Source organism: Humulus lupulus, chromosome 2, assembly GCF_963169125.1.
Source record: "Humulus lupulus chromosome 2, drHumLupu1.1, whole genome shotgun sequence".
NCBI classification, from domain to species: domain Eukaryota; kingdom Viridiplantae; phylum Streptophyta; class Magnoliopsida; order Rosales; family Cannabaceae; genus Humulus; species Humulus lupulus.
The window spans coordinates 113419489-113430291 of NC_084794.1; the positions used below are offsets into that span (position 1 = coordinate 113419489).

Here is a 10803-nt window from a genome sequence, read left to right on the forward strand (position 1 = left end):
GATATTTTGGTTTTTTTGAAATTTTTTTCTTCAGATCTAAAAATTTGAAATGTGAAGAATTTCAACCAATTTTGATGCAAATTAATACAAAATTGATGGTTTTTGCGTAAAATTTGATAAAAACTTTGGTGAGAGATAATTTTTCACTCAGTTATCTGTTTGGGGTGATTTTTTTTATTTATTTTTTCATTTTGGTATTTTTCGAGATCAACTCAGATCTACACATTTTGGGTGTTTAGATCTTGAAAAAAAATATTAGGATTAAAAAAACATCCAATCACCTCAAAATCGACAACTAAGTGAAAAGTTATGCTTAACAAATGTTTTTATCAAATTTTATGCAAAAACTGTTGGGAATTTATGACTTACAAACTCTATCAACAATGAATAATAGGAATAAACACAATAATACGTAGTATGAAGGCAAATCTATAAAATTCAAAGATTAAATCAAGATCTAAAAAATGATGTAAAATGGAGAGTGAAATTACACCTCCTAGATAAATGGAATACTCACATAAAATATTATTGAATTATCAAAGATAAAATCACAAAATATAATGGGAAACTCAAAAACGAAATCAAAATAGTATATCTCATATAGTTAGGGTTTTAAAGAAATACAACATTTGAATTGAACAATTGAATCTTCAACCTTGGGGGAACGTCAAGAGGTTTATACACAAGGAGTATTATTGTCCAAAATCTCTACTCCATGTCTTCCCAGAGTTTCTTGAAGCTTCACCAAGATGGAATGAGAAATGGGAATAAACAAGTCTTTGAAACTCACACAAGTCAAGCAATTCTTGGTGAGTTTCTTGAAGAAAATAAGTGTTCTTAGAAAGCCAGAGAGAGATGGGGATTAGAGAAAGAAAGTTGAAAAGTGTGATCAAGACTTTAAAACTCTAAAGGGGTCGTTTTATAGTGCAGGCAACGTCATTAGGTTTAACCAATGGGATTAGACCCCTTACACACGTCATTTGGAGCTAAAAACGAAGTTTTCACTATCTGAAAAAGTTGTAGCATTTTGAGCCAAGTGACATGTTGCCTCTCTACTACCTAGGATGCCTAAAATCACTCTTAGACACATTTAAATGACTCCAAACTTTTAGGGTAAGTTTATATACCTCATTATATCATTTTAGACACATAAAAGTCAATTATAGATGTCTACAATAACAACTCATATTTTCACTTCAACTTAAGTGAAACCATTAAGTGTTTCGCACCACATTGTATAAACAACTTAACTATTATATTTAACCAATCTCAACAAAATTTATCGATTTGTTTTACTCCCAAAATCAAGTTTTGATAGAATCATCAATTTTGTATCAATTTTGACTTTCCAAAATTAAGTTTTTATGAAACCATCAATTTTGCATCAAAATTTACTTTCAAAACCAAGCTTTGATGAAACCATCGATAGGTATCAATTTTGAGTTCCAAAATCAAGTTTTAATTAAACAATCAATTTGCATTGAAATTGTTCAAAATTGTCAAATTTTAGATTTTCTTCTTAAAAAAGCCGCTAACAAAACCAAAAAGTATACCGAGAAGTGTTTGAAACATATAAATTAATATATTAGGTGAAAACTTTGTGGGTTTAAATATTAGATTTGATTTCCTTTCAAAAAAAAAAATATTAGATTTGATTTAGAATCATTAAAACATTAAAAAAAAATAAGTAATGATATCGTGATGGATACTTCGATGAAGATGGTGGCGTCGAGGTAGTGTTCTCCCCCTATGGGTGGAAAGAGTAAAGAAGAATTATGAAAGAAGTATTTTGGTCTAAATTGAGCTTTGGAACATATTTTTCCAATAATTAGTAAACATGACATATTTTTTTCAATATGGGGTATTTGGAAGCATATATCTTTCCATTCGTAATTGCTATGTAGCTCAACCAACTAAAACAATATAATTCTCTAAAAAAAAATTATTTACCCCCACACCCAAAACGCCTCCGGGGCTCACTCACTTCCTTTCCTTAGCTCAATGTTTATCAAGTTATGATTTGGTAGTCTTCTTCATTTTCTCAGCTTGTAGGAGTCCAATTATTGGGAAGCCGAGTCGAGGTCACAGTTGGCATGGCGCAGACATTAATGTCTATTGGAAGAAGGCGATATTGAATGTCAAGTTCCTTGAATGTCTTAACCATCTCTTCTATCAGAAGGGATCTTCTTGAATACCTTTCACCCATGTCTTGGTGGTTCATTTTGTGACACAACCAGACAGCCATTCTTACCCTGTTTAGTTCTTCTAGGTCCTTCATTATAATCATTGGTGCGGGATACCAATGCTCCACTTTGCTCTCAACATAACTGCATTAAAAATGCCGATATATTTAATGTACTAGATATAAATGCACATCATTATAACATCACTAATCAAAAGTGAAGAAGCAAGTAGTGTATATTTGCATCTCATACTTTGTTATTCTCTGTTTCATAGCCACGATCTTATCCGCCGGAGTAGCTACGTGGATGCAGAATTCCACACCATCTCCTGTGTCTGGACTACGGTAGAAGTTGTTCACGGCCTTTGTGGCAAGAGTACTATTAGGGAATATTATCTTCGTATTGTCATACCTTAGAAAAATGGTAGTTAAGATGTTCATTTCTTCAACAACCATCTGAAAATTGTTGATAAACAAAATTAGGGCCCCAGCAGAAAATACAATGGAGGTGGCACAGAATACAAATTGTTAATGAGATAGCAAGTTACCTGAACTCCATCAATTTCACACCGGTCTCCGACATCAAAAGGGTGCATCACAAATAAGAAAACAATGGCTTCAAAAACCGTCTTGCAAGTGTTTCCAAAAACAAATGCCACAAGAACTAGCTGGGAACTAACGAAAAGTAGAAATTTGGTGGTGGCAATTCCTAGTACAATAAGCCATATGACCCCTATAACAATAGCAACTATTATGTTTACCATATGATGAAGTTTGTTGACAGCAGTTTTAGTGTCATTTAGTGTCAAGGCAAGTGCTCTCCGCTCTCTGAATGAATTAACCTGGAAAAGAGGTACCCCTTTATCAAACAACTGACAGCTACTAAACAATGGAAGACAAGTTTTGTTTGGTGCTTTTGAACACAACACATGTATTAACACTATAGCAGCAAAGTTGGCAAGAAAAGAAACCACCGAATAATGAGCATGTTATCTGCAAGTTCTTGTGTACACGTGTGCTTTATTCTAGCCAAACATACTAAAATGAAAAAAATTATTTTCAAGGTTATGCAAAGATAATTCATTAGTGTTTCATTCTTACCACCCAGTTTTTCAGGGAAGATTTGCTGATTCTTTGTGTCTCAGTTGCCCCTTCAAAGAGACTCATGGCCTTCTCAGCCTCATCTTCTCGCATGAAACGCATCAAATCCTCTATGTAGATATACCTGACATAAATTTGTTTGGATGAAGAAACAGTCTATAGACAAGGAATATAAAGAAATAAAGAATAGAAAAAATAACTACTTAAAGCTGCCTAGTAAGTCAAAATGGAATTAAGGACATGACCAGATAGAGTTGGCAAGAGAAAATAGCATTTTTAAATTTGAGAAATGGCCCTACACATCAAAACAATGGTGTCTTAATGCTTTATTCAATTAAGAAATAACATGATGAATAATTCGTAATTGTGTGAAACTCTACTCACAAAGAAACAGAATGCTGACTATTATTCCCTGTCGATTATGCATGCATCACGTCCCTTTTTGATATCGAATAGTAAATTTGAGTAATTCAACTAAACTTGAATTGCATGAATATATTAATTATAACACGGGAAAATGTGAGAAAAGAAAACTCTTCATTTATGATTGCACAAAATTCCTTAACATTTTACAATCTAGAGTGAGGTGAGGTCAACATTTAATGCAAGCATGGTCAACAAATACTAAGCCTTTTAAAGCCAGTTAGTTCAAGTGATAACACTACATAAGAACTTTCAACAACATGACTGCCAAATCAGGCAACATATTAAGGATGACAACCAAAGGGGCAAAGTTGACCCAAAAAAATTACAGCATAAGTTGAAAACATAGCAAGGTTAAAGAAATCAGAAACTTACTTGGAGCCCCGCCTAGCCACATTCAGAAATATCTTCTTGGCCGCAGCCTTGGCCTCAACTTCACTCCTGATCTGAGTAGCACACTCATCATCGCGGGTCGAATCCAAAATCTGCTCATCAAGCGTAGTAAGAGAACCATTTCGCACTATTTTCATAAGCCTTTTCATATTCCAGGCGGACACATTCATGGGATTCAACTTATGTAAGTGATCAATTGTTATTCCCTCCTGTGACTTCTTGCTAAGCATCCGAGATAGTTTGGCACTATTATTTGTCTTCGACAACCGACCACTCCCGATGACTCGGCTTGTTCTCGGGGGCAACCCGGAAGAGAAAGCCGTAGCCTTAAGGTCAGGTGGTATAGTAGCCCCAGCATTCTGGAGTTTCTGAACCTCATCAGCAAGTCTCTCATCCTCTTCCTCTGTTTTGTGAATCTCAATCAATGGTGGACCCGAAAGCGTTTCAATCACAAACTGGTTGAAAAGCGAGTCCTGAATTCTATCAAAGTAGGTAGTAACATGGAATGAAGAAGCAAGAACTTTCACTATGAGGGCCTTCACCAACCAAAGCAAAGTACCCACCAAGAAACATATCAATACTTTAGTCACGTATTTGAGGCCCTCACTCCTAGTCTCTCTCTCAACTTTTTTATCAAACAAGAAATGCCAAGCAACCAAAACAAGGCCCAGCCATAAACAATTCTGAACAGCTTTTCTAATACCATAAACGAAATACAGAACCCTTTTACGCAAAAGAAAATTCCTCTCAATAAAGAATACCACAATTCGAATCCCCCAACCTGAGACCAACCTCCCACAAATCAGAACCGCAATCAAGACCTCCCATTTCCATAGCTTCAACTTCCACAAGTTTTTCTCCCTCAAACATGTTACAGAAAGCGTACACGCTAATGCCGCAACGATCAAAACCAAACTAGCCCATTGAATCAGAGTCAAGGCACTAAGCTTCGACCTAGTGAAGTCATCGGGTAAGTCCTCATCAAAAAAGGGATCATCCTCTTCGTCCTCCCCTGCCTTCCCCAAAAATCCAGATTTCATTTGGCCCGACTTCGGCAACAACCCGGATTTCAGAACCTGACCCGACCTGGGAATCTGTCCGGACCTATGAACCCGATCCGCTCGCCTATCTTGATCATCGGGTGGGTCCATAAGCCTGGACTTGGTCCTTGCCCGTAACAAACTAGACCTTCTCTGAAACGAAAGCTCGGGCTGAAACGACGCGTTTGACGTACACCTCACAACCTCTTTCTCTTCATGATTAGGCTTCCCCTGTTGTCCATGACTCTCCTTGTCGTCCGTCGACTCCTTGCACCGCCGCCGCGTCGGCTCGTTGGCCTGTGATCCTTCGATGGCGTCCGTCGAGGTCGACGGAGGGTTAAACGAGACCTTCAACTCCCTCGACTGCCAAACATTCATCGGAGACTCGGCCAAAGGCTGGTGGTTGCGGAGCTCATCCATCTCCAAATCCATATCTAACGCCATGTCCCCTGAAGACCTCTGATTCTGCTTATGCAAAAACTGCCCAATCAACTTCGACGGAGGATCCTGCAGCTGCTTATTACCTTGCACAAAATCGAAACTCCTTCTATGCCCATCACCACCTTCTCCGTCGTCGTCGTCATTCACATTGTCTCTGGCAGGGTCCTTCCACGCATCATAGCTAGTTTCCTGCCAAAGCTTCCCGGCATTTTTAGAAGGGTCGCCGGCGACGGTGGAATCACCACCTTCATCGATTTTTACAATGACCTCGCTCCGATCAATGGAATCGTTGTTCATCTGGTTCGGAAGACGGGGTTGACGGTCTTCGACAATGTCTTGATCTGAGAGAATAGGTAGCTCTTCGTGGCTGGTTTGGCTACCTCCACCTGCGGAGATCCTCCTCGTACGTTTATTATAAGAGCCGTGGGACTTGAACGATTTCTTGAGCGAGTCCATGGAGGTTAACAATTATAGACACTGTCGAAATGAAATATTAAAATAAAATATTCTGAATTGTTGTTTTTTTTTTTCTTTGTGCAGTGATTCTGAATTGTTGTTTGAATTCTAAACAATAATAATAATAAGGATCTCCTCAAAAAAAAAATAACAAGGAAAGTGTTGCCCGAGTTTTGGTTTTAATAGCAATGGAAGAGAAATGAGTTTGACGCGTGTAGTCAACAAATGATTGTTACAGAAAATCAGGGTTTACTTTACTATTAAAATAAGGAATGAAGATCTAATTGAGAATAAGTTTCATGCTGATGACATTACAATATAATTTTCGAAATAAACAAAACATTTTCGATAACTCGAAAAAAGTGCTATCATATAATTTTCCAAAAAAAGTAAGGCTAAAAATTAACACAATTTGACCCCAACAAATAAAAGATAGTGTTGTTATTGGGTGTACCTAATATTACATGAATCATATCATATAATTAGTTAAAATCTTGTAATAATTATTAAATTAAAATATGTTTTATCGATTAACTGATAACAATAGGTCAACTCCAACCTTAGGTGTTAAGTACCACTAATGTCCTTTAACAATACTCTAAAAGATAACACTTGCTTACTTGCTTACCACAAAGGGAGAGGGCACTAGTCACCGCCCACAAATCTAATTGCTCTTCAGCTGGAGTCATAACTGTAGAAGAAAAAATAAAATTAGTGAAGATTGAACAGAGAAAAATAGTGTACATGGGTGTTTGTGGTACAGTAGTATTTGATCAAGATGAATGGTCAAGATAATTAAACTCTACCGAGAACTCTATAGCATACTCAACCTTATCATCAAGTAAACTGGAACAAAGCTCGAAACACAATTTATAAGGTTATTATCATCATCATTATCTAATTATATTTATTGTAATAATTAATATCATGATGTGTATATACATGTATACATTTAGAAGATCCGTATTATCCACACCCTTTGGTCCAAGTTATGGTTTGGACTTGGAGACTCCTTTACCATGTTGCACAGCCATTGCTTAGGCATTCGCTTTTTAAAATATTATTTAATAATCTAAGGATAAATAAAATAGTAGGCAGCAACTATAAAGCATTTATTTTTTTTTTGACAATACTAGTATATCATTTTTTTTATTTTTCACACATTTTTTTATTTTCGACACCTGGATAGATATAATTTTAATTTTTTTATATGACGGTGTATATTGTACCTATCTGAGACATTCATCAAATTTTCAAGAAAGTTCGAATAAAGTATAGTACCGAAAACAATGTTCAAACAGCTTGTTGTACACGTGCTTATTTTTTTATGTACGCATGTAAAAGTCAACTGTTTGAATATTGTTTTTGACACTAAATTATTCAGAATTTCTTAAAAATTTGCAAGTTGTCTTAAATAATTACAATGCACACTGTCATATAAAAAAATTGGAAAAAATATCGAGGTGTAAAAAACACAAACTAACTGTACCGATGTTATCAAAAAAGTTAATGAACTATAATCACTCCCTAAAATAGTATATATAATCAATTTTAATAGTCAGAAGTTCCCATATCTAAGTAAACTACTAAGAAAAATTGTCAATGATATTGAAATAATTTCCTAAAACTTCACATATTATATTTAAGCAAGAAAACCACCCATCATTGTCACATAATAAACTACTTTAGAACTAAGAAGTAATAAGTCGCTAAAAGCATATGGTACGTTTGGCTAACCTTTACTTTTGCTTATAGCTAAAAACATAAAATAAGAAAAAGGTGTGTGGCTAATTTTTTCTTTTTCGATTACTATTATATAAAGGTCTTTTTTAATGGAAATTTATTTTTGGATATCAATAAAAAAAAATCTTTTATGAGTAAATTTGGCTATTTTTAAAAAAATAGCTTCTCAAAAGTCCTTTTTGGGAGAAGCTACTAAGAAAAAAGACTTTTGAATTAAATTTTTTTTTTTTTTTTATCCAAACACCTCTAAAATAATTTTTTTAATCCTAGAAGCTAAAAAAGAGAAAGAAGCTTAGCCAAATGGGATCGTAGGCATTTGGCAAAGTTTATATTTTTTTCTTATAGCTAAAAGCATAAAATATATTAAAGCTTTGGCAAAGTTCATTTCAAAGAGTTTGTATATCAATAAAAAAATATTTTTATAAGTAAATTAAGAATAATAAAACTTATTATTACTTAAAATATAACTTTTTTTCTGGAGAAATTTAGGTAAATATATCTTAAATAAAAAAAAATTATTATTTTCCCAAAAACTTTCAAATATTTTTTAATTCTAAAAGCTAAAAGCTAAGCAGGACCTATGAAACTTATTCGAAAACAATGGCTTCAATCTTTTATGAATAGTTATTCACCACAACTTTTGAAACTCTATAGAAAGAATAACAATAATTAACCAAGCCTACCTAAAATTTATAAAGTTATGAATTTTCTATTCTAAACACAAGAAAATATTAGCATTGAAAATGAAATGAACGATTGAGTCTTGACGATCAGCCGGGGAGGAAAAATATATAATATCTTCTTTTTATACATTGTTTAGTTTAAAAACATGGTTGAACTAACTATGGTGAATAAATGTGGAAAAGAAGCAAATACACAGGAGAGAGGGGTGACATAGAGAGAGGTTGCAGTTGCAGTGGGGAATCAATCTCAATGCCTGTTATTTCTCTATTGGGTCCAAGCCAGATCAAGACAAACTTATTATAGCTAAACCAACAATTAGTGTTTTTCAATATATATATATATATATATATAAGTATCAGGACTATATTCACGAAGACAAACTTATACCCGACTGAACCACCTGTTTCTTCATATTCATCAATCTAATTATCATTCTCAAAAGGCATATGGAATGGAAAATTGTATATGTACGCAAAGTTTCAAAACAGAGTCAAATATCAAGAGATGTTAATTCTTTTACGAAACCAATTTTCGATAGTAAGATACTGCATCTAAGGAATCCAAAACCATAAACCTTTCTATTTTAGACAATTATGATTTCTTTAGCAATCAATGTGCGGTGAATCATGCAAAATACCTGAAAGATTTCATATAAAGAGGTTGAAAATTACTCAATCCGGAGCAGCAAATATCATGAAAAAATGTACAAAAGCTCCTTCTAATCCAATAGTTCTAGGGCTTTGAAAATACCATACCTGAATTCTAACTCAAAAAGATTCGAACATGTCTTAAGCAACGGCGCAAAAGTGTACTCGTCGGAAAAAAAATGGTGCGACTCTTCAAAAGATTTAACAAATGACGAGAAGTTGAAAGGGTTCGTGTAGAGAGTAACCTGATCGATAGGTCTAATATAGAATGAGGTAAAGGAAGAGATAGGATCTTTGAAACAGAGAAAGAAAGTGAGAGAAGAAAGAATTAAAATCTTCTGCATCCAAAAAAAATGTATGAGAAACGTGGGTCTCAGACCTTGATATTCTCTGTGGTACAGAAAGAGAGAGAAAGAAGAAGAAGAAGAAGAAGAGAACTTTGATGCGTGTTTACAGCCTGCAAAGCAAAGTAAGGTAAGTTTGGCTCTCTCTATCTATTCCGCTGCTATGGCCGGTGTTTGAATTGATGGTGCATGTTTACAAAAAAAAAAAAAAGAAAAGAAAAATCTCTCTGATATTTTGTTGTCATTGGTTATTGAAAATTTTGTACGCTACTCCTCTTTTTGGACTTAAATATATTTTTTTTTTCTTTTCGGATTTAAATAAGCTGTACAAAAATCCGACAAAAAAAAAAGTGATTGTACAAAATTGATGTCCCAATTTGTCTGTGAGAAAAGGACACGTGACTTCACAAGTCATTAAATTTATTTATTTTTCCCTATTTTTTCTAGAGTAAATAACATTTTTACCTCTAAATAATTTGTCATATTAAATATTAAAAATTCTCTCCGAATTATGCACGTTACTAAAATATAGAACTTCTGTTAGATTTCGTCCTAGGTGACTAACGGAATGATGATATAGCATTGTATCTCTTGATGTGGCAGTGTCATGTGTAGAATAATTATAAATTTTATCCCCGAACTTTGACCACTACCGAATTGTGACATTTTTATTAAAACTAATTTAATTTTTTTATAATGATAATTAAATCCTTAAAAATTAAAAAAAAAATCATTTCAAAAGATTAAGAAAATAATCAATACTAAAAGTTTCAAATTAATTAAATAAAATTCAAATACTCAAAAAAATAAAAATCTAATTAATAGCGAATAATTTTATTTTTTACTTTTTCTTTTTCTTTACAATATAAAATAAATATATTTTAATATAAAAATTAAAAAATAAATCCTAAAACAAAGTTTTTTCTCCTATGTTCTTAAATTAAAATTTTTATTTATTTATTTAAGTCTTTTGTCCACCTCTTTAATTAAAAGTTTTTTCTTTGTTTTAGTATTTATTTTAAATGTTCATTCTAAAATAGTTTTAATTAATATTGTAAAAGAAAAAGTAAAAAATAGTTATTTGTTGATAATTAAATTTTTTTATTTTAATTATTATTTTTTATAAAAGGGGTATAATTTGGTAGTGATCAAAGTTCGGGGGGCAAAATTGATAATTATTCTACACATGGCACTGCCACATTAACCGACAATATGCTACGTCATCAATCTGTTAGCCATATAGGACGAAATCTAACAGAAGTCTCATATTTTCGTAACGTGCATAGTTCGGGGGATTTTTAACATCGAGAATCATTCAGGGGGCACGATCATACAATGGTCATAGTTCG

General features: G+C 33.5%; 1 protein-coding gene across 2 annotated transcripts; it reads right to left on the reverse strand.

The window, feature by feature from the left end:
* Positions 1-1773: 1773 nt before the first annotated feature.
* LOC133818383 (mechanosensitive ion channel protein 6-like) lies at positions 1774-9661 on the reverse strand. 2 transcript variants are annotated; one of them, XM_062251235.1, is made up of 7 exons: positions 9219-9661; positions 6657-6727; positions 4082-6057; positions 3284-3407; positions 2731-3024; positions 2436-2638; positions 1774-2327 (listed from the first exon to the last, which is right to left on the reverse strand). In XM_062251235.1, exons 3-7 carry the CDS (start codon positions 6034-6036, stop codon positions 2042-2044), a joined length of 2862 nt encoding a protein of 953 aa, XP_062107219.1. In that variant the 5' UTR covers positions 6037-6057; positions 6657-6727; positions 9219-9661; the 3' UTR covers positions 1774-2041. The 2 variants fall into 2 exon arrangements, with proteins under 2 accessions (XP_062107219.1, XP_062107217.1); XM_062251233.1 differs by having other exon boundaries at positions 6665-6727; positions 9219-9660.
* Between the last annotated feature and the right edge of the window lie 1142 nt (positions 9662-10803).

Bases quoted from the DNA above. Each gene is read 5' to 3' on its own strand.
- LOC133818383 (XM_062251235.1), bottom strand. From the start codon at position 6,036: ATGGACTCGCTCAAGAAATCGTTCAAGTCCCACGGCTCTTATAATAAA. The intron at 3,025-3,283 runs GTAAGAATGAAA...CCTCTTTTCCAG, and splicing joins CTTCCCTGAAAAACTGGGTG to GTTAATTCATTCAGAGAGCG. The intron at 2,328-2,435 runs GTATGAGATGCA...TTTTTAATGCAG, and splicing joins ATGAAACAGAGAATAACAAA to TTATGTTGAGAGCAAAGTGG.